Source organism: Cydia fagiglandana, chromosome 24 (genome assembly GCF_963556715.1).
Source record: "Cydia fagiglandana chromosome 24, ilCydFagi1.1, whole genome shotgun sequence".
Taxonomy (NCBI): domain Eukaryota; kingdom Metazoa; phylum Arthropoda; class Insecta; order Lepidoptera; family Tortricidae; genus Cydia; species Cydia fagiglandana.
In genome coordinates, this window is record NC_085955.1 from 8,390,049 (window position 1) to 8,413,256 (window position 23,208).

The 23,208-nt window shown below is 38.0% G+C and overlaps 1 protein-coding gene across 8 annotated transcripts in view; it reads right to left on the bottom strand.

The window, feature by feature from the left end:
- LOC134676378 (zinc finger protein 852-like) overlaps positions 1–23,208 on the bottom strand; it is a 74,510-nt gene that overhangs the window by 24,152 nt on the left and 27,150 nt on the right. For 6 of the 8 annotated variants that reach the window (XM_063534744.1, XM_063534748.1, XM_063534743.1 and 3 more), the window contains exons 7-8: positions 1,711–1,920; positions 1,151–1,231 (exon numbers count right to left, since the gene is read on the bottom strand). In XM_063534744.1, coding sequence (XP_063390814.1) covers positions 1,151–1,231; positions 1,711–1,920 — 291 coding nt within the window. Of the gene's footprint in view, positions 1–1,150; positions 1,232–1,710; positions 1,921–5,969; positions 6,722–11,059; positions 13,164–23,208 lie in introns of those variants that run through there. The other 2 variants (XM_063534749.1, XM_063534750.1) reach the window with 2 other exon arrangements.

Consider the following 23,208-nt stretch of genomic DNA (forward strand, 5'->3'; position numbering starts at 1 on the left):
TTATGTACGAAATTTCATTTGATATTTGCCAGTCGCTTTTCGGTGAAGGAAAACATCGTGAGGAAACCGGACTAATCCCAATAAGGCCTAGTTTCCCCTCTGGGTTGGAAGGTCAGATGGCAGTCGCTTTCGTAAAAACTAGTGCCTACGTCAAATCATGGGATTAGTGGTCAAGCGGACCCCAGGCTCCCACGAGCCGTGGCAAAATGCCGGGATAACGCCAGGAAGAAGAGGGATACCTATGTTTGAGGACTGATATTACGTGAAATTGATCAAATCATTATATGTATGGTCCGCGTTTCTAGTTAATCTGACCGAGGTGAGTAACGTGCAGTATTTTATACGCAGGTCGCTCCTCGCTTTGGTTGCGCACTATGCAAAATTAAGAACCAATTAGTCAAATGTTTGATTCGACGAACTAATGACTTTGTATTAGGACCCTATAATTTTTCAAGGAGTGATATATGACGGTTCAGAACTATCGTCTTCTTCCTCGCGTTATCCCGGCATTTTGCCACGGCTCATGGGAGCCTGGGGTCCGCTTGACAACTAATCCCATGATTTGACGTAGGCACTAGTTTTTACGAAAGCGACTGCCATCTGACCTTCCAACCCAGAGGGGAAACTAGGCCTTATTGGGATTAGTCCGGTTTCCTCACGATGTTTTCCTTCACCGAAAGGCAACTGGTAAATATCAAATGATATTTCGTACATAAGTTCCGAAAAACTCATTGGTACGAGCCGGGGTTTGAACCCGCGACCTCCGGATTGAAAGTCGCACACTCTTACCGCTAGGCCACCACGGTTCAGAACTATAAAAATGAAAAATACCTAAATGGTTTTTTTAATTCCCAAGACTCATTTTGGGTCATCGTGCCAAACCAGTAGGTTTTACTAATTGACCGAGCGCTGGTGAAGGTTTCGCTTTCAGCTTTGGCAAAAATGTTTTCGTATGTCCTATTGACTCTGCAGGTCGCAATCTCAACAGATTCTCGTGAAATTTTGTGAGCAGGTTAAGTAATTAGAATTGAGTTGAGGGGGCAGAAATATAATTATTCGCGTGCGATAGACATAGGAAATAGCGGTCATTGTACAAACTTCTTCATGCTCAGCGTCCTTATTTAACCCTTGAATGTGATGTAGGACTCACCGGCGAGTCCTCTCAGCAGGAAGTCGCGCAGCACGCTGGCCGGCGCCGCGTCCGGAGCTGAGCTCCCGGCCGCCTGGGGCTCTGCAACAAAGGTTTCTTTTCTTTTATCTCTTTCTTTTTTGAACCATGGTTATTTTAAAAGCGCTTTTGGCTTAGCGATAAGAGCATACGACTTTCAATCCCCGTACCAATGAGTTTTTCGGAACTCATGTACGAAATGTAACTGAATATGTGCCAGTCGCTTTTCGGTAAAGGAAAACATCGTGAGGAAACCGGACTAATCCCAATAAGGCTTAGTTTCCCGTCTGGGTTGGAAGGTCAGATGGCAGTCGCTTTCGTAAAAACTAGTGCCTACGTCGTTGTCAACTGATTCTTCTGTAGTAATGAAGTAGTTGGTGATAGGCCCCGCTTGGAGCTGCTCACGACGCAGTTGGTAAGGCCGGTGGCGCAGTCCGGACATCTCTTGGTGTCTTTCGACCCACTATTGTAAGTCTATCCCTATTACTGGTTGACTATTTGTCATGAAGCTGAAGTTATGTGTAACTATGTGTTATCGTTACCTGATTTAGCCTGCCCGTTGTCAACTGATTCTTCTGTAGTAATGAAGAAGTTGGTGATGGGCCCCGCTTGGAGCTGTTCTCTGACCAGCCTTACGACGCAGTTGGTAAGGCCGGTGGCGCAGTCCGGACAGCTTTTAGTGTCGCCCAGCTCTTCTACTTTGCGTATCTTCTTGCACTTGAAGCAGGCTTTCATTTGATGCTTTTCTTCGTCTGTAAGGAAAAAATAAATAAATGAAGAACGAGTTTTTGTCAGAAAAAAAAAATTCAATGCGATTTATACTTAAATTACCTAAAAAGTAGTGTGGTGTTGCCAGTCTTTACTTCTTGTCTTTGGTAGTACTATAATACTTACTTTTGCTACCCTTTATCGGTTCTCGGGAGCAATTATCTTGGATATGCGGCCGGTAATCCTGTCCCATGCATGAGAACCGTAAGGTAAACGTACTAGTGCTCGACATGCTAATGCCCAATAGATGACACCTTGCTGTCACCTCTATTGATCTATCGGTTCTCGGGAGCAATGATCTTGAATATGCGGCCGGTAATCCTGTCCCATGCATGAGAACCGTAAGGTAAACGTACTAGTGCTCGACATCCTAATGGCCAATAGATGACACCTTGCTGTCACCTCTATTGACTGACTTAAGTTTCAAGATTACATGTACTGGGACCGCGTCGAGCACCAGTACGTTTACTTTATGTGATATTGGAAGATTGATTTCAACATTATATGAGTTTTATATTCTTACATACGGTTGTCATGAAGGAAAAAAGAAGGAAAACATCGTGAGGTAACCGGACTAATCCCAATAAGGCCTAGCTTCCCCTCTGGGTTGGAAGGTCAGATGGCAGTCGCTTTCGTAAAAACTAGTGCCTACGTCAAATCATGGGATTAGTTGTCAGGCGGACCCCAGGCTCCTATGTGAGCCGTGGCAAAATGACGGGATAACGCGAGGAAGAAGAAGACATACGGTTGTCATGCCATGACATGAGTCACAATCTGTAAACCTATTATAATTGTCATCATTTTTTGGGCGATTAAATAGGGAATATTATGCAAAACTCTGCGTAGAGGGCGTCACTAGGTCAATCGTAGGTTAGGTGGCCTACTGTGAAACACGACAATGGAAAGTTCGGTTTCTGCCTCTCTATCACTCTTGCCTATTCGATCGATAGAGAGGCAGATAAAGAAACTTTAATTTTCGCGTTTCGCGGTAGGCCATCTGTAAACAAACCGCCTTAATGCATCAATGTCATGGTGAAAACTTGTTAAAAAACTGTTTAAGGTGTTGCGCTTTCCATACAAAAAGCAATTGCGTTATATCAAGTAATTACACACTATTACTACATAAATATGTGCGCATCTGTCTGCTTTCAAATATTTATTTGCGCTAAATTGATATTAAAACTGTCTTTTATACAGAAATCGCGCAAAAAACGTTATTTTTTAATAAAAAATAAAACGTTTTTTATGTATTACTAATTTAAGCATCAACTTAATTACAAGTAATCAAATTAGCTTTACTTAATATAGGTTCGCAATAAAGAGCATTGTATTGTATTCACACTAGGTGATACGTCACATCCTTACTGTGTTCCGGATTTAAGATACAAGGGCATTTTCATTTAACTTGTAATTTAAAGCGCGACTTAAGTCGTGTTTCAGTAACGTCTAAGGGCCCACCACATCTAGCGTCAGCGTCTGTCAGCGTCTGGTCAGCGCTATGGAAAATGACGTCGCTGCGCAGTTGCGTCGACGTTGCGTCGAGCAGCGGCCATAGAGTTGTAGACGCCTAGGCTCGAAAGACGCTAGATGTGGGGGGGCCCTAAACGTTACATTCCTGAGAAAATGTATGGGATTTGACATTGGCCGTCAGTTTTGTAACGATTGCTAACCGGCCGTTAAAGGTGCACAGTTAAGTGAAGATGCCTACAAACGCATACACATCTATGTATTCTTGGGCATAAAAAACGTAGGTATCAATATCAACAAAACTACTACGTTTAACGTTAAAGAAATAAAACTAAAAATTGAATACATTTTATAATTAACGAATCAAATATAATAATATCATTGATAACAATTTAATACACATGCGAGTACATAAAACAAGTTTTATAGGAATGCAATAAACAGCAGATATCTGAAAGGAACATTAAAATAACTCAGTAAGACTTATTATTACGTGATATAACATAAATTTATAACATATAAAATCTCCACACATAACTCTCGTTTAGACTAAGGGTGGTATTCTGTCCAATTTATTTGTCCAATGTGTGTTTTGTCTCACATTTTGGAAATGAAATAATTTCACCGGATTCTCACTTATCATAAAATGGTTACCTATAGATGTTACAGGCACTGCACATTTAAATGTTCACTTCCAGCGCGAGCTACGCATGTAGCCGATAGCACGTTTATTCCGTTTTGTAGCGAATCTCTCTCTCTTCAATCGGTCCTTCATTGCTGAGGATCGTGACTCCGTTTGATTCCGTCAACTAGCGCCCATTAATAGACAATCCGCATCGCTGGCAGCGAATGTATTAACAAGCATCCGGATGATGTTTAACCATATGATAATTCAGACTGGCCTTCTGCACAAACCGCACGCCGCACAGCGCGCACACCTTATTCTTCTCCCCTTTGTGAATCTTCTCGTGCATTTGTAACGTCGTCTTCCGCGGAAATTTCTTGTGACACCACCCGCACTCGTGTATCCTTTCCGGTTTATGCTTGATTAAATGCCTCTTCAGGTGCTTTAAGTTGAAGAACGTCAGATTACAAAACTCGCACGGCACGGTCCTCTCTCTCAAATGCACTTGTCGTTGATGAAGTAAGACTAGGCTAGTCTTCTTGTTTCTATAACCGCAGATCCCGCATGTAGGTATTGGCGTTTTGTGAACGTCGTTCCGATGCATGGATAGCTCCCTGTCTGTGAACATTAAAGGACAATCGGGGCATTTCTTCAGTGTATGCATTTTGAATATATGATTCTGTAATCCTAGTTTAGTCGTGTATTGTTTCTTACAGATATCACAGGTGCATTTGCTGTTTTCTATAACCTTTTTATTGGTTTCGACTTCTATGTTGTGAATGTTGACGAGATGGTCGTTCTTCTTCTGTGTGGTTGTGAATTCTTCTTGGCAAATGGGACATGTGACGTCTGTGTGACGGGTGATGACGTGACGCCTCATCGTGTAGGCGCTAACGGGCCGGTTGTCGCAGAGTACGCACATATATTTCTTCTTGGCGGCAGGTTGCCCGGGTTCCTCGATGATGGACACGTATGGAAGGAGACGTAGTTCCTCTTCAATTAATGAACCTGAAAATCAATGGATAGTCGATAAAATGCGTGCTTGATGGCTTTGATTTTGTGAATGTCGCTAAATTATTTGTATAAAGAAATTACCGTAAGTATTATTCAACAAAACATACCTCAAGCTACATATCACAATTTGGTTAGTACTTATCTAATTAAATTTTCCTCCATTGCTTTCTTCAGTGTTTAAGAGTGGTTAATCAACGTCACTGTTCATTTTGCTTAGTTTCATAAAATTAATACATAAAAATTTCAATTAGATTAATTTTGAAACCTGTATTTGATGCCGAATTCACGATACTAACTTTTCTATAGGAGATGCTGTCTCCTGCAGTATAGGGGTCCTACACAGACCAACCCCTAGGCGGTTTTCTGTGGGGTCCTATAGTGTCACGGGCAACAACATACCTACTAGAAATTGTTGCTTGTTTTCAGATCAACCGTTTTGAAATAGTCACACCAAGTCAATACAATTGTATTTGATTAGATAGAAGAACGATATAATATAAATTTCAAATAAAATAAGTGTTAGAAACTTAGATAGATAATTTCAAAATTTTTACACAATACTTATCGTATCTGTATTATTTAGTCGTGTTTAAAAAATGATTACCTATCTATGACATATTTTATTACGTTATTTTGTCGGCATAAGAAACGGTGGGGAACCGAAAATACCAGTATAAAAAACATCAAGTTTTATAATAATTTTATTATTTTAATCTTTACTTACATGTACTTGTATACTAAGTACTCCATAATCACTATGACATCTAGGGATACAGTATGTAAGAATATTATTTTCCTTATTTGATATATGTAATAATAAATGCAATTAAAGCGCATTGAGATCAAATAATCAGTCAATTGTTATACACTACTAAAAATACAGGAGTTGACTATTATACAAGTTACCTACTTTAAATATGAATCATACTTTTTAATTAAAATTCACTTGTCTCGGTGATGGCTTTTCGCATGGAATCTAAGTCCGGCTCTCTGCACAAAAGCAGCACCGCACACTTCGCAGTTATAGGGCTTCTCCCCAGTGTGGATCCTATAATGTGTCCGGTAACACTCCTTTCTGGCAAACGTCTTAGCACACACGTCACACTTGAACACCCTCTCCTGATTATGCGTGATCATGTGATCATGCAAGTTAGATCGAGTGAAAAATCGCCGCTTGCAAATTTTGCACACAACATTTTTTTCATTCAGGTGCACGTTCCGCTGATGTCTGATCAAGGCGCTTTCTTTTACAGACCTTAATCCGCATATTCCGCAGGTCGGCATAGGAACGCCGTGTGCCTCGTTTAAATGAAATAGTATTTTTTTCCTAACGAACTTGAGCTCGCAATGCGAGCAGTTCCTCTCTATATGTACATCCATCATGTGTTCCGCTAAAGTATTTTTCCTTTTGAATTCCCTGCCACAGTGACCGCAGAGGAATTTCTCTGGCTTCTCCACTGCGTGTACAGAATACATGTGGTTTTTTCTTTGAGTGTGATACATGAAGGTTTCGGAGCAGAGTGAGCATTTGATGAACTTCTGTTTCAAGTGAGTGCGCGATATGTGGTTGCGCAGGTCCGACAGGCGTCTGTAAGAGACTTTACACGCTTTGCACATGTGCTGTTTGTCCGTTGACAAGTCTGGGACCTCTGTGACGAACTCGTCTATGTGAGCTTTACCTAAAAAGAAGAGAAAGTGTGTTACTTTATTATTATTCGGTCTGTAACTACTTTCTCGTGCTCATGCTAATTTAATATATATAATATAATATAATCTACTGCACTATTTTATAAAATCTACTATAATTAGTAAGTATAAGTAGTAAGTGTATAAGAAGTAGGCGGATTAATATCTGCTTAGACTTTATGATTGAGATTTGTGTATATAAAAAAAGCGAAAAATAATAAACGTTCACACCTTGTAAAATCTTCAAAACGCTGATTATCGCCTTATATTCGTCAAAATTGGTAAAACATAGTGTACTTTTTTTAAATTGCTATATTTGTCCGAGTCTTTCACTATATATAAAATGCCTTTTGATATTTAAATGCTCGATTCAGTAGTTAGCTGCCCAGATTAAACGATTAATTTTTTAACTGTAACAAGCAACATTTTGGGCATGTTTATAATGTTTAGACAGATAATAATTTTACGATCTTACTGATCTGCCGTTGCTCACTAGGGACACTACATATGACAACGACATGTTTGGGAGAGCTTAATAAGTTTCCAGTTCAATCATGGATCCATCTTAGAAACCGAAATAAATGTCATAATAATATACTAGCCTATATACGTCCCACTGCTGGGCACAGGCCTCCTCTCAAGCATAAGAGGGTTAGGGCTATAGTCCCCACGCTGGCCCAATGCGGGTTGGGGACTTCACATACACCTTTGAATTTCTTCGCGGAAGTATGCAGGTTTTATCACGATACGAAAAATATTCCGTAAAAATGATTACTATACGTATACGAGTCGCTAGAATATAAATTATTTTTTAGGCACAGGTCATCATTTCATCATCAAAAACATCGGGTGCTGTCTTTTATATATCCGGTAAAAAAATTAGAAACCATTTAGAGTCAACTATTTATTCATTAAAATCCATAAATTGTTGAACTTAAATACATATTAAAATTAATTAAGTACTATTACTATTTTGCAAAATGTTTATATTTAATCCAAAATGTAATGGTGATTATTTATTTACTTATTTCATATGTTATTACGTAATGTAATGTCATTTTTGTATCATTTTTTTTTAATTTACACTTTGTAGATTGCACTATAAACTCATTACAGTACAATGGACTACAATATATCTACATCTAAAGTTTAAAATTATAAACTTGTGATTTTGACTGACTAGGGTAAAACCACAAGAGCACAATTTATGAAAATGCATAGAATCGGTTTGTACTTAACCCATACAGCGCTAATCACGATACGTTGTCGTTTTGCCTCTACGAAGCATTTTTGCTACATACCGGGAAAGCCACGTTATCTGCGACGACCGTAGCTCAGCGGTGAATGTGTTAAATTAAATTCATATTTAAAAATGCAAATATATTGAGGATTGCGACAATACTTTCTGCTTCTTGTAGACCTTCGAGTATTTCTAAAGCTTAGGTAACAATGTTATACAATTCAATAATACTATCGTTAATAAAAAATGCTTGTTTGTCTTTGTTTAAACATAAGAATACCTATCTGATTACTCTTCCTTTTAGCAATTATTTCAATTTGATCGTCTGTTGCAAAAGAAAATTGCAAATCCAGTCTCATTATTAGAACATTTAGACTATTTCAGAACATGCACAACTTTGAGCATATACCTCTAACTTCTAAAAATGCGTTGTCTGAGATTCTTAAACTCTAAGAAATGCTCTCATTTTTTTTATTATGTGGCTTACTCGTGGCCACAGACTAGCCGAGGCGTAGACGTGGCCTACGATGGAGCGAGCTCGTCCAGAAGGTGCCTGTTGACTCTTGATTTGAAGGTTGCCGGGTTATAAGAACACGGAAATATAGATGCCGGCAAGGAATTCCATTATATTATTATTATATTCTCTTATATCGCCTCCGGATGTCTCAGTTTGACGTGGTGTTGCAAACTTCTATGCTTCACAAACGCGGCCTCACACACAGTACAAACATGTTTCTTAATCTTCACGTGTGTCTTTTCATGCTCTGTTAAGTTATTCCTCCACTTGAAAGCTTTCCCACACAATTTGCATTTAAACTTCTTTATATCCTCATGCTTCATTATATGGAGATTTAAATTTTTCTTGTGTGAGAACGTCATTGAGCATTTATCGCATTGGAAGTGTTTCTCCCCCATGTGGAAGGTTTTGTGGTGGCGGATGACCTCGAAGGGGAAGGAGAATTTTTTGCCGCATGCCCCGCAAGAGGGGGCCGGTTTGCCGTGGACCTGTTCTAAGTGTCTGGCGTGTTTGTGGGGGGTCAGCTGGGCCCCGCAGATAGTGCAGGGGCGGGTCTTCGGGCGCTGTTTTAGGTGTACGTGCTTGTAGTGTAGTCTGAAGTACTGGCGCTGCTTGAAAGTGTTGCTGCACGTGAGACAAGTGAAGGTTTTCGAGCCGTCTTCCTCTCGAGTAACGGTACATATTAATTTGTCTGTTTCGTCCTTCGATTCCTTCCGTAATCTCCCTAGAAAAGAATTTGAAGATGTGTTAGTATGCTTGTTCTTCTGTCTTGATTCATACAGTTGCAGGGTCTATAGGAAGCATTCTAAAAAAATCTATATTTATGTCATGCGTTTGGATATTACGGAATGAACCTCTAACATATATCACTTAAAAAAACTAAAACAATAACTCTGAGGCATTTTCTCGATAGTGATGAAATCTTCGTTAGTTATTTTTCCACATTGAAACAGTAAATAACAAAATGTGAAACCTAAAGATTGAAATCCATTATCCTCCCTTCTTTATTGTATTTAATGTACAGTAACTAACATTAACTAACTGTGTGTGTGTAACTGTGTGTGTGTGTTAACTTTATAACATAGAGTTATTTGAACAGACTTATCCGATAGGTACTTACTATTATCCAAGCTATTATTATTTAACAAATCCTCATAAAACGACAGGATAACATACCTGTCACACTTAGAATACTTAGATCATCTATTGAAACCTAATGTCATTATTAGAGATGCACCGGATATCCGGTTACTATCCGGTATCCGGCCTATCCAGCCATTATTTGAATATGCGGCTGGATACCGGATAGTGACCTACTATCCGGCCGGATACCGGATGGTAACATTGTCTGATTTTGGAGTAAACAAATTGGATTTAAGAATCAGACACGGTCATAATCGTACTTGTTTATTATTTTAAAACAATCTAAACATACCACTGACTTGCACGCGCACTCATTTCGAACCTAGAAATGTGTCCGCGCGAACGTTCACTAGGAAACAGGTCAAACCTGCAGAATGCGCACCTGAATAAACGAAATGTAGGTATAGTTTTGCCGGCCGAATATTCGGCGGCCGGATACCGGCCAAACAACTATCCGTTGCATCTCTAGTCTATCTCTAGAAGTTTGCCACACACTTATTTTATTAATGTCACTATTTTATTAAGGGTCAAGTGTGTTGCTGTTAGTGCCTTGAAAAAAGTGATCAATGTTTATCCACTTATTATTAAAATTTAGCAACCTCAGATTTTTTTTCTCTTTCTAAAAAACAGTCATATTAAAATGATTGATAGGGACAAACGATTATCAACGGTTAGTTTTGACAAACGTTTTATGAATAACGCCAATTTCCACAAATGTGATCGGAATCTTTTTGTATGCCGTTTTTTCAAAATTACCCAGTAATCGGTTCGAATCCCGCTCTAAGTGATATTTTTAAAATTTTCAGCCTTATTTCAAATTATTATGTAACCTGTAACCTTTTTTTGTTTTCTCTTTGTTCGATTTGTTGCTGTAAGTTTTGTTGCGACAATAAATGACTTTTTATTTATTTTATTTAAATTATAAGTTAATTAGGAGATGGTTTAAGCGCGCGGTTGCTTTGTGATACACGGAGCGTTAAACGCAATGCTTTTGCCGCACACCCATTTTACATCGGATAATCTAAACCACTACCATCAGTTTTGACATTGACAGATACGCTCGCGTCTAAGTAACTTACTTTCTATGCATCTCGCTCGTACTCGCCTATTGGTGCAAGCGAGATGTATAGAAAGTAATTTACGTAGACGCGAGAGTATCTGTCAATGTCAAAACTGGTGGTAGCCGTACTAATGACACTACAATCGCTACATTGTTTTCCGTGGTAAACGCACCGGTAACCGGTAAGCGCATTGACATTTTTTCTACATTCTTTTGACGCATGCGTTCAACGCTGCGTTTATCGCATACAACAACCTCGCGCTTAAGTAATGGGTTCGAATCCCACTTGAAGTTATATTATTAAAATCTTCAGTTTTATTTCAAATTATAAGTTAATTAGGAGATGGTTTATAGTGTAAATGAAACAAGAATCAATTCACTAATGTATGTATTCATGTTGAAATTGAGAATTAACATTAAATTTCTATTCCTACTCATAGAATCAAACTAAAAGTAACTTAGGACCATTAATCCAGTAAATTTGTCGAATTTTGTAACCTGGCTCTTTTGCGTCAAATCCGGTAGTTCTGATTTTATGCAGACTTGTTTATGATGTTAGCCCAATGAATAATCCAAGTTTGTGACTTCGAGCGCCGAACGCAACTTTGTCAAAAATCGAATAAACCGCAATTTTTTTTAGATTTGGGCGATTATAACCCTAAAGTACTAGTTTTTGGTAGTAACTTCCTAGGGCGTTTTTAAAGTAGACTAAATTTGCTACAATAAGACACTAGAATTGTCTCTGTACATCTAATATTTTCCGAGATAAAGCCTATCAAAATTTTATATTTAAATTTTTATATTTTTTAATATTTTTTCAAAATAGGCACTCATACATTTTTTTATGGAAAATAAATATTTTGTAGAACGCGCCGGTGATGAATTCCATATAAATTACCTACCTAACCCTTATATTATAGCTAAGAACTGATGTAAAATTATAAAATTTTGAAAGGCTTTATTTCGGAAAATATTAGATGTACAGAGACAATTCTAGTGTCTTATTGTAGCAAATTTAATCTACTTTAAAAGCACCCTGGGAAGTTACTATCAAAAACTAGTACTTTAGGGTTATAATCGCCCAAATCTAAAAAAAATTGCGGTTTATTCAATTTTTGACAAAGTTGCGTTCGGCGCTCGAGGTCACAAACTTGGATTATTCATTGGGCCAACATCATAAACAAGCCTGCAAAAAATCAGAACTACCGGATTTGACGCAAACGCAAAATGTATAATTTTACTGTATTACATAAAAGACGACCGTTTTTTCATATAAACGTAGTCCCAGTTTTCCTCTCTGGATATACTCGAATCCAAGGGAAAAGGAGGAAGGGTAAGGGGTGCCTTTTCTCTTAAATGTAATGATAACTGTTATAACTAGGTTAGGTTTCTTAAATTGTAAATTTTAACCTAAAGATGTGCAAGTTTCGGAGAATTTCCGAAAAGTTCTCGGATATTTCAGGAAAATTTTACAGGTAACAATGAAAACTTTCATGTAGGATATTGAAAATTTCGGTTTCTATATAAATATATTCACTGGATACTAATATTTCTCCAAGTGGACATTTCGCAATTTTAGAAACGTTCCGGCGGCACATCAATACCTTAACCTAAAACCTTAAGAGAAATAAGGTCCGGTTGCACCAACCACACTCAACGTTAATCAGCCATGAACTATGAAACTTCTCATACTACAAAATTTAGGGGAAACCTTTTAACGGTGACAGATTGTTTGTTGCAACTGACCCTAAGAGAAAAACAAATTGTAACAGAAATACTATATTATTCTAGAAATAGACGTATCTATATATAGGTATATGTATATTAGGACTTTAAGACCTAATAGGTCGTTATCGAATAATAGAATCCGTCAGTTAATAGGACATAGATCCTACAGAGGAACATTAGGATGTCTTTTATTCATATGATATTTCAAGTTGCCCGACTGAACGAACGCCTCTTCACAAACTTTACAAACGTATCTCTTGTCATTCAAATGTATCTTCATATGAACCTGCAAATACTTTGCGCACTTGAAAGCTTTCGGGCAGAACTCACATTTAAAATCTCTAACATTAGAATGTCTAAGATAATGGCGTTTCAAGCTTTCCAATCTAGCGAAGGACATGTCACACTTGTCGCATTTGTAATTTTTTTCACCCATATGGTAAGCCTTTTGATGTGTTACCAATTCGTGTGGGTAAGCGAATTTTCTGCCACACGCTCCGCAGGTTGGGGCTTTCCAGCCATGCATCTCTTCCATATGCTTCGCTCTGTGCCAAGGTATAAGCTGTTCTTTGCAGATGACACAAGGGAATGTTTTCTTTCTTAGCTTGAGATGTATGTGTTGGTAGTGTTGTAAGAAGGAGCTCCATTTCTTGTACGGCCCGCCACAGGTGTTGCACGTGAATGTCTGTTCTTCGTCTTCTTCCGTTATGGTGCAGAACTTTAAGTATTCACTTCTTACGATCTTCCCTAGAAAAGAAGTAATATTTCGTGAGGATGTTATTTTCGTGAGGTTGCTTTGGTAATGGTTTAAATGGTGTAAGGTTTTAATTCAATGAAGGAATACGTTTTCTCGGGCAGCTTATTTCTCAAGTATTTGATTACAGTTTCGTAAATGAACACAACAAGTAACAGTCAAGACAATTTATTACAATTATAAGGTCACGAGTAAGAGAAACAGAGTTTATTTTGCTCGGGGCAAGATAAACAGTCCAGAGAGAGAGAGAGGCCTATGTCCAGCAGTGGACAAGAGTATGATGAAGAGAAACAGTATGGAAACCTGATTCTCTATGTAAGTGTTTCTCTTGCTCAATGTTTCTCTTACTCCATCTAACCTTACCTAAAAGCAAGAATTTATTTAGGTTTGACGAAAGGAATGCTCCCGGGACTGAATAGTAAAGCGGGAACCGGAACTGATTTTGTGTAGAAAACCAGTACCGGGAGTACACCCTTTTGTCAGCATACATGTATGATTAAATGTATTTATTATATCTAAGTCAATTAAAAAATACTTTGTGTGTATTGGTACCTATTCTTTCTCTTCCGAGTCAACATAGAGATCAATCTTTATTAGCATATGGATGTTTTTCCTTCACATGATATTTCAAACTACCATTCTGTAAAAAAGCATTTTCACATATTCCGCAAATATATCTAGCTCATCCAAATGTGTCTTCAAATGGGTTTCGAATTTTTTTCTAGTCTTGTACATTTTTTGACAGTACTCGCATGTAAAGGGCCTATCATCGGAATGCTTAGCCGAATGCTTTGTGAGAGCTTATCGAATAGCGTATGCCATGCCGCACTGTACGCATTTAAAGTTCTTTTCGCCCATGTGAAAGACTTTTTGATGCTTTTGAAGTTGGTGATTGAAGGAGAAATTTTTGCCGTAGGCTCTGCAAATAAAACGAGGCTTCCAGTCGTGGACCTCCTCCATATGCCTGGGCCTTAGGTAAGGAAGCAGAGGCTCGCTGCATATGACACAAGGATGTGTCTTTTTCTTCAGATGCACTTCTAGAATTGTGCTTTTCTTGTAATTCTTATCGCAAACTTTGCACGTGTATAATTGCCGTGCCTTCTCCTATTTTGGTGCAGTATTTTAAATACTCGCTGGTGGGCACTAGAAAAGAATTAAGAATTTGTGAGGAGGCTACTTTTGGATCCACGGCTCTCTAATATATAATATTAAAATCTTAGCAACATACTTCAAAGACAAATATTGTAGAAAATGTTGCTAAGAATATTTTGTTCGTCGTCAGTTTTCTTGTAAATTTAACCGTTTTTAGGGTTCCGTACCCAAAGGGTAAAACGGGACCCTATTACTGAGACTTCTTCTAACTTACATAAGCTATGCGTGCCAAGTTTCATGTTTTCTTGCGGTTAGGAAAATACGTTGTGCCAACCAAGATGCTGGCTTTGAACTGACACAACATCCTACATGTCACTAGACTGTGCTTTTGGCTATTTCCAATTATTTTCTTAGTTTAGATAAGAGAACGTCTAAGGGGCTATAAAATTGAAGATGATGACGCAGTGATCACTGCAGTTCAGGATTTTCAAGGAGTAAAGATTTAAGATAGTATAAGACATCTGCTATCTGATGTTGATAATAAAAATAATTTCCGTACCGTACCGAAATCTGCGGAAGATGTTCAATGTTCATCGTAAAGAATGTGAAGAAATATTATCTTTCTTAACTTGGATTTATCTCGTATCTTTCATATCTAGTGCTCGACAGTTGTTTTCTCAACACAAGTTCTTGTCTCATGTCTCATAAATGAACAAACCATTACAGCCAAGACCATTTATTATTATAGTTAACTCTAAAGTACACTATCATCAATCATACAGTTTATTTCATAATATTATCATCATAGTAATTCATAATTTTCATAAATTAGCAAACAATTACAGTGAAGAACGATGCAACGGCACACACTATTCTATAGAAGCATGCGCACATTCGGCTTGGCAGGCTTCCATCTTGGATTGACGCTGGTCGGACCGATAGCGTCATTTAGATTTGTTCCTAAAATTCTAAAAGGATTTCTCTGAAAGGTAAATGTTTTCTCTTGAGTTTTAATCCTTTATTTTAGTTATATAGTGAAAACCTTTTTAGATTTTTCAGACAGCAAAAACATGAAGAGAGCCTAGATTACAAACCCTAGAGGGTCGCGATACTGTCGCGCCACTGCTGTGCTAGGCCTACAGGCCTACAGGGTATTCAAAGCGACACATTTTCTCGTCCCTTCAATTAACAATCTTTTGTGATTCATTGTATGACCTTTCATTATCAGCATTTGGATGTGCTTGCTTCATATGGTACTTTAATCTACCATTAGTTATAAACGCATTTCCGCATATTCCACAAATATATCTCGCTTCATTCAGATGTATCTTCATATGGCTATGAAGAGTCTTTTTAGTTTTATAACTTTTCGAGCAGTAATCGCATGTAAAGGGCCTAACATTCGAATGCTTAGCAGAATGTCTCGTGAGCCTTTGCCGAGTGGCGAATGTCAAGTCGCAATGTTCGCATTTAAAATCCCTTTCACCCAAGTGATCAACCCTTTGATGCTTTTTAAGTCGGTTCTCGTAAGGGAATTTTTTTCCGCACGCTCCGCATGTATGTCTGGGCTTCCACCCGTGGACCTCTTCCATGTGCTTGTACCTCGAATATTCGGCCAAAGGAACTTTGCAAATCACACAAGCGCATGCCTTTTTAAGCTTCAGATGCACATGTACCACGTGTTGCCGTATTGTCTCTTTCTTGTAGTTCTTATTGCAAACTTTGCACGTGTAAACTTGTGATTCTCCTTCTCCGGTTTTGGTGCAGTATTTTAAATACTCGCCGATGCGCCCTAGAAAAGAATTAAGAATTTGTGAGGCGTCTTGTTTGGGATCTGAGCTGTAATAAGTAGTATTAAAATACAAATCAGTTAATAGCATACTGAGTATAATGTATTTTGCTCTGCCGTCTTATGATTTATAAACTGATAGTACAGTCATTATAGATTTTGACCCGTGAATAATTAGTTCTTGGATTTTTTTTTCGTAGGTCCCTCGGGGGGGTCACTGGGAGTGTAAATTCAAAAAGTAGGCTTAATCAGGCTCCTGCGTATATTCAAAAAATGGTTTTTTTCCAAAAAACGGTTTTTCTTCAATAACTCGGCCATTTTTGATTTTAAAGTAAAACCGTGAGGACAAAAACTGTAGGAAATTTGATTCTCTACAAGTTAGTCCAGTCATTATATAAAAAAAACCGACCCTTCCCGTGAATAATCAGTTCTTGGATTTTTTTTTGTACGTCCCTCGGGGGAATCACTGGGAGTGTAAATTCAAAGAGTAGACTGAATCAGGGTCCTGTGTATATTCCAAAAACGGTTTTTCTTGAATAACTCGGTCATTTTTGATTTTACAGTAAAACCGCGAGGACAAAAATTGTAGAAAATTTGATTCTCTACAAGTTGGGTCCTCACAATTTTTCTTCTAGGATCGATAGTTTGGAAATAAAATTTGAAAAAAGCGACAAATTCAAAATATTTTCAACATCCCGTTTATTTTCAACTTTACGACATAAATGAAGAGAACTAAACTTGTAGAGAATCAAATTCTGAACAATTTTGGTTCCTACCTTCTTTCCCCCAAAATCGATATTTTAGAAATTAAACCTAAAAAATGCGACAAATTCAAAATATTATCATTATCTCCTATGTTCCACGCTTTACGGCATAAATGAAGGGAAACGAAGTTGTAGAGAATCAAATTCTGAACAATTTTTGTCCTCACGGTTTTACTGTAAAATCAAAAATGACCGAGTTATTCAAGAAAAACCGTTTTTCGAATATACACAGGACCCTGATTCAGTCTACTTTTTGAATTTACACTCCCAGTGATTCCCCCGAGGGACGTACGAAAAAAACATCCAAGAACTGATTATTCATGGGAAAGTTCGGTTTTTTGGATATAATGACTGGACTAACTTGTAGAGAATCAAATTTCCTACAGTTTTTGTCCTTACGGTTTTACTGTAAAATCAAAAATGGCCGAGTTATTGAAGAAAAACCGTTTCTTTGGAAATAAACCATTTTTCGAATATACGCAGGAGCCTGATTAAGCCTACTTTTTGAATTTACACTCCCAGTGACCCCCCCGAGGGACCTACGAAAAAAAAATCCAAGAACTAATTAATCACGGGTAGGGTCGGTTTTTTGGATATAATGACTGTACTATGAGGTTGTAGCAAAAGTCGTGGCCAATATTTTATAGAAGATTTAGAGCGGGTGACATTGGAGAATCGTCTCTTACAATGTGTGATGTGATGCTTGATCTGATAAGAACGTCGAGCTGTTACTTGACTATTCTCAACACAACGTGTTGTGTCCAATAACCATTGAGAAGGAGTGCAAACAAAGTGCAACGAGGCACGAGGCAATCAATTTCTTGATGTTTTAGTATAAAACGTAAGAGTAGAAGGACCTATACACAGAGATATGGGCATTCATAGAATGTACTCACTGCCCAGAGGGCGCCCGCGTGCCTGCCAATTATTACGGCAATGGCCAGCAAGATTAGTGAATTTCCATCGAGTCAATTGTCCGTCCTTGTACTGAGGTCAGGAAGATGCTACAATCTCTTACGATCCAGGACCTATGGGGCCCATTGGGTAACTTATGGATATAGGTATCAAGCTCTTTAGTGATTACGATAAGCCATATGTAGGTATGGGCGCAAAATTGCCGTGATAAGAGGTGAGAAGAATAATGAAGGGGCTAGTTTCCGTTGGGGCTTCCCTATATGATTTCCAGTCATAGATAGGAGCCCGTTCAGAGAGGGTCCTAGAGAGCTATTAATAGCGTCTGTCTATGATCCATAAAGAATTTACTCATTAGTTCTGCCATTTCCTGATAGAGTCCGACCACGTTAAGTTTTCACACCACGCGCTGCGATATCTATGGCGCACCCGTACATTGTTACTGCCATTTGACTAGTAGATTTTTCGTTGTACGTATGTAAATTGCCAGTTAACTGAGTTTTGAGATTAAGACTAGGTTATATGTATGTTTTTACTTAATTGCTTGTTTCATGTCTCATAAATCAAACCATTACAGCTTCATTTCAGTCAAAACAATTTATTAACACGAAAGCATACAAAAGTATATAAGTACGAAATATGTATTTCAACACCGGAAGACGCTGGATGCGGGTGGCTTCCAACCGGTACGAATGGAGGTCCAAGGGGGAGGCCTATGTTCAGCAGTGGACGTCTTATGGCTGAGATGATGATGATGATGATGATGATGTATTTCAAACATAATGTTTCTAAATTAATAAATGAACAAACAATTACAGTGAAGATACTTTATTATAGTTACATAATGGATAATTCCTCAGCTCTGACAGCAAGATTATCAAAATAACCTACACTACAAAACCAAGAATATTTAAAGGGAGCCATTTTCCTCCTTTCTACTAACTGTTAGCTATAGCATTTTCAAACTCGATAGGTACGTTGACAGGTGCAATTTCAATACAATCAGCATTTGGATGAGCTTGCTTCATGTGGTACTTCAATTTCGCATCAGTTATAAACGCATTTCCGCATATTCTGCAAATATACCTCGCTTCATTCAAATGTAACTTCATGTGTTTACCAAGAACCTTCTGAACTTTAAAAGTTTTCGAACAGTACTCGCATGTAAAGGGCCTGACATCGGAATGCTTAGCGGAATGGATCGTGAGACCCTGCCGAGTGCCGAATGCCATGTCGCAATGTTCGCATTTGAAATCCTTTTCACGCAAATGAAAAAGCCTTTGATGTTTTTTAAGTCGACTCTCGAAGGGGAACTTTTTTCCGCACGCTCCGCACGTCAGGGGCTTCTGCCCGTGTACCTCTTCCATATGTCTGAACTTCGTATATGGGGTCAAAGGCACTCTGCATATGACACAAACGCATGGCGTATTTTTTTTCAGCTTCAGATGTACGGCTAGTATGTGCTGCCGGATAATCTTCCTCTTGTAACTCTTGTCGCAAATTTTGCACGTGTAAAGTCGCGATGCGCCTTCTCCCGTTTTGGTGCAGTATTTTAGGTACTCGCTGGTACGCCCTAGAAAAAAATGAAGAGTTTGTGAGAATTGGGAGGCGTCTTGCTTGGGATCCAGGGTTCTCTACAATACTTATTAAAATTAAAATCAGTTAGTAACAAACTCAGTACATGTAGTGACTAGTCTTATCTTTTGGTGTCTTGTGATCTATGATCTGAGGGTGTGGCTTTCTTGTGGTACCGGATGGTGACTAATATTATAAATAAATATTAGTAATATTTTACGAAAGATTTTAATCGATTGGTAATAGAGCATGTTTGATACCGGCTACTTGACTATTCTTAACTGTGTTGTATCCACTGTGAAGAGAGGGCGTAAAGCTACGTAATCAGATAAGAACAAAAGATATGGCGCGCCACGCGAAATTTGGACGTTAAAATGGTAAAACCGTTTAAAATAGTCAGCCGTTTTAACTACCTCGATAACTCTGAGAGTATATTTCTGTTTAAAATTATACTGCTATGATATGCCAGCTAACGATATACAATTGAAAATTAAAATACCTTTTACTGTTTTGCTTAGTCTAACCTGGCAAATATAGTCTAGAATCTAGACTATATCTAGACTCTAGATTCATAGTGAATGTTTTCATAGCATTCACCTTTGATTAAAATGTGTAAGAATTCAATATGAAATCAGCAATTATGCGTTAGCTTCTTTTGTCTATTGAGAAGGAGTGCAACGGGGCAATCATTTTCTTGTCGTTTTAGAATTAAACGTAAAGGGGTCCATTGATTACCAGCTCGGCGGACGATATCAGCCTGTCAGTTAAACGCAAAATTTGATAACTCCGACCAACTGACAGGCTGATATCGTCCGGCGAACTAGTAATCTGTGGGCCCCTTAAGCGAAAAAGTACCTATACACACACGTATCGGCATTCATAATCTGTGCATTCGGCGCAAAGGGTGCCTGCCAATTATTAGGGGTATGATCAGTTTTATATATTACATTTCACTTGCTTAACATAATACGTTCCATTAAAACTTCCAGACAGTCCATAGCCATAGAAACTTGTTCCCAATTCCCAACCGCACCAGTTAATCGGTAGACCGATACTAAAGTTCTGGTAAGAACATTTTTTGAGACTGTGTTCTTGGTGAATTTTATGTCTATAGAGTCTGGCTAGCCAAAAATTGTTGACAGATATTTCGTTGTTGTATCACCAATTGTCTATGATTTGAAAAAAAGCTAAAAGTCAGTTGTCGATTTATGTCATTCATTCAAATTGTTTGCGGTTTTTATGGGGTTTATTTTAAATAATATTAATAATTTATATGCTGAGTGAGGTTCACAAACTATTATTTAAGCTCGTAAATAATTACGACAATGTGCGAAGTCGACGTGTAGCGTTGTATAATGAAAAAGTGCAATGTTTACAACTTCTAACCAAATGTAAACAAAATACGAGGTTGGTGCTCTATAAATATTTTGATACTTTAAGTACTAGTTCTAACATTTGCCGATTACTTTGATTAAGTACGTGAATTTATTAATGCCTGAATCTCATAAATAGGACAAGTGTATAAAGAAACGGATAAATTAAAAGTTCTGAAAAATATCTATAAAATCTAAATATTGGAACGTAAACATGTGTGTTTGTCGTTGACTGTACTTTAAATAGTGGTAGAAATTATGTGAGCTGACTTTAAGTGCACTTAAACGTTTATTTAGCTTATTTCCTTAGGTACCTTATTTGTGCACAGAATATCAAAGATATTGTCTAGTATCAAAACTATAATTCCTACTACACAAAGTGTGACCAGCCCAAGATTTTTTGAATTTCCCGCCAATAATTTAGGTAAAATTTCAGTAGCCAGACTCTATGCTATGTTAAAAAAACCGAAAATGGTCTCAACGGTCGAAATAAGGGCTTGTTTTATGTCTCATAAATGAACAAACCATTACAGTCAAGACGATTTATTGTAGTTAACATTAAAGTACAAAGTAAAAGTATTTTATACAGAATGTTTCTTAAATTATAAATGAACAAACAATTACGGTGAAGATATTTTAGTTACATAATAAAGTTTGGTTAAGGGTGTGGCAATGGGTTTTCTGTGGCAACAGTGGTAGTCATGTAGTCAATATATTTTATATTAGCTTTTGAGCATTATAAAATTGTCCGGATGGCAGTAGGGAATTGTCCATACAAGCAAATACGGTGCTGGCGACATGTGATGTTTGATCTGACAAGGACGCAGGCCTGCCACTTGGCTATTCTATGTTGCATCCAATGATAAAGTTCACCGTCGAGAAGAAGTACACCGGGAATCAAGCTTTTAGCCAGTCCGTAGCTGACCATACTAACTTCTTGCCAATGCCCACCGCATCGTCTAAATATTCTAAACGGTAGACTAATACCAAAAAGAATAGATAATATAGAGGGGTCCTGTTGTAGTTAATGTTGTAGTCACTGTAAATGTACAGCCATCTATCGACACACGACTATAACTCAAAATAAGCACGTATAAAATTAAATAAAATATATGGATAAATGATTTTATTATTTAAATATCATTTTGACCCATGTTCATTCACTGATATCTATGTGTTAAAATTGTAAAATATGAAACGGTGTCGTCACGCAATCTAGCCGAGAATAGGCTAAAGGTGTGTGCGCCATCTATCCAAGAATGACTTTTTCTTGATTTCCGAGGCACGTTTTTTTCTTAGACTTTATTCATCTTATACGAAGTTACATATGTCTTTGCTAATACTTAAGTTCTCCTAGAAAAGAACATGTTTTCGATCCTGTCAGTGACTGGTGAATTTTAGTTTAGGTCATTCAATGTAAAAATCCTAAGATGCTCTCCACGGCCGCAAGTGTTTGTTACGTGTCCCATAAATGAACAAACCATTACAGTCAAGACATTTTATTGTAGTTAACACAAAAATACAGAATAAGGGCCAGTTGCACCAACCACATTTGACAGACTGATCAACGTCCGCCGGCGCGCCCCTGCGCGTTACTATGGAATTTTCCATACATAAAAATTTAGCGAATTCTTTAACGATACGAACAGTTTGGTGCAACCGACCCTAAGTAAATAGTAAATATTTCATACAGAATGTTTCATAATTAAAATGAAGAATCAATTACGGTGATGATACTTTAGTTACATAATAAACAGCAAAAAGCATTCATCAAAACATCAAAAGAGTAGATAACAAACGATTAGTAGCTATGACAATTGAGCTTTTGTAAAATGTAGGTATTTAAAGCGACACATTTTTTCCTGTCAATTACCCATAAACTATCACTATTGTGATTCAATATAGGGAATCATTATAGGCATTGATGAACTTGCTGCATGTGGTACTTCAATATACCATTCGTCACAAACGTATCAGCGCATATTCCGCAAGTATATCTTGCCTCATCCGAATGATTCTTCGTGTGAGCATTGAGAGCCTTCGCAGTTTTGTACGTCTTAAAACAGTACTCGCATGTATAGGGCCTTACATTGGAATGTTTAGCAGAATGTCTAAGGAGGCTCTGCCGAGTACCGAAAGCCATGTCGCAATATTTGCATGCATAATCCTTTTCGCCCATATGATAAACTCTTTGATGCCATTGGAGTCGGTTCTCGAAGGGGAATTTTTTTCCGCACACGCCGCATGTAAGGGCCTTCCAACCGTGGGCCTCTTCCATGTGCTTGTACTTCAAATATGGAGACACCTGCACTTTGCATACGGCACAAGGCCTCGTCTTCTTCGTTAACTTTAGATGCACTTTTAGGAAGTGCTGGCGGAAAAGCGTCTTTTTCTTGAATATCTTGTCGCAAACATTGCACTTGAAGCCTAATAATTCATCTTCTTCAGTCACGGTCACGGTGCAGAATTTTGCGTACTCGCTGGCAAACCCTAAAAAAGAATTAACAATTTGTGAGGAGCTCTGTTATGCCAT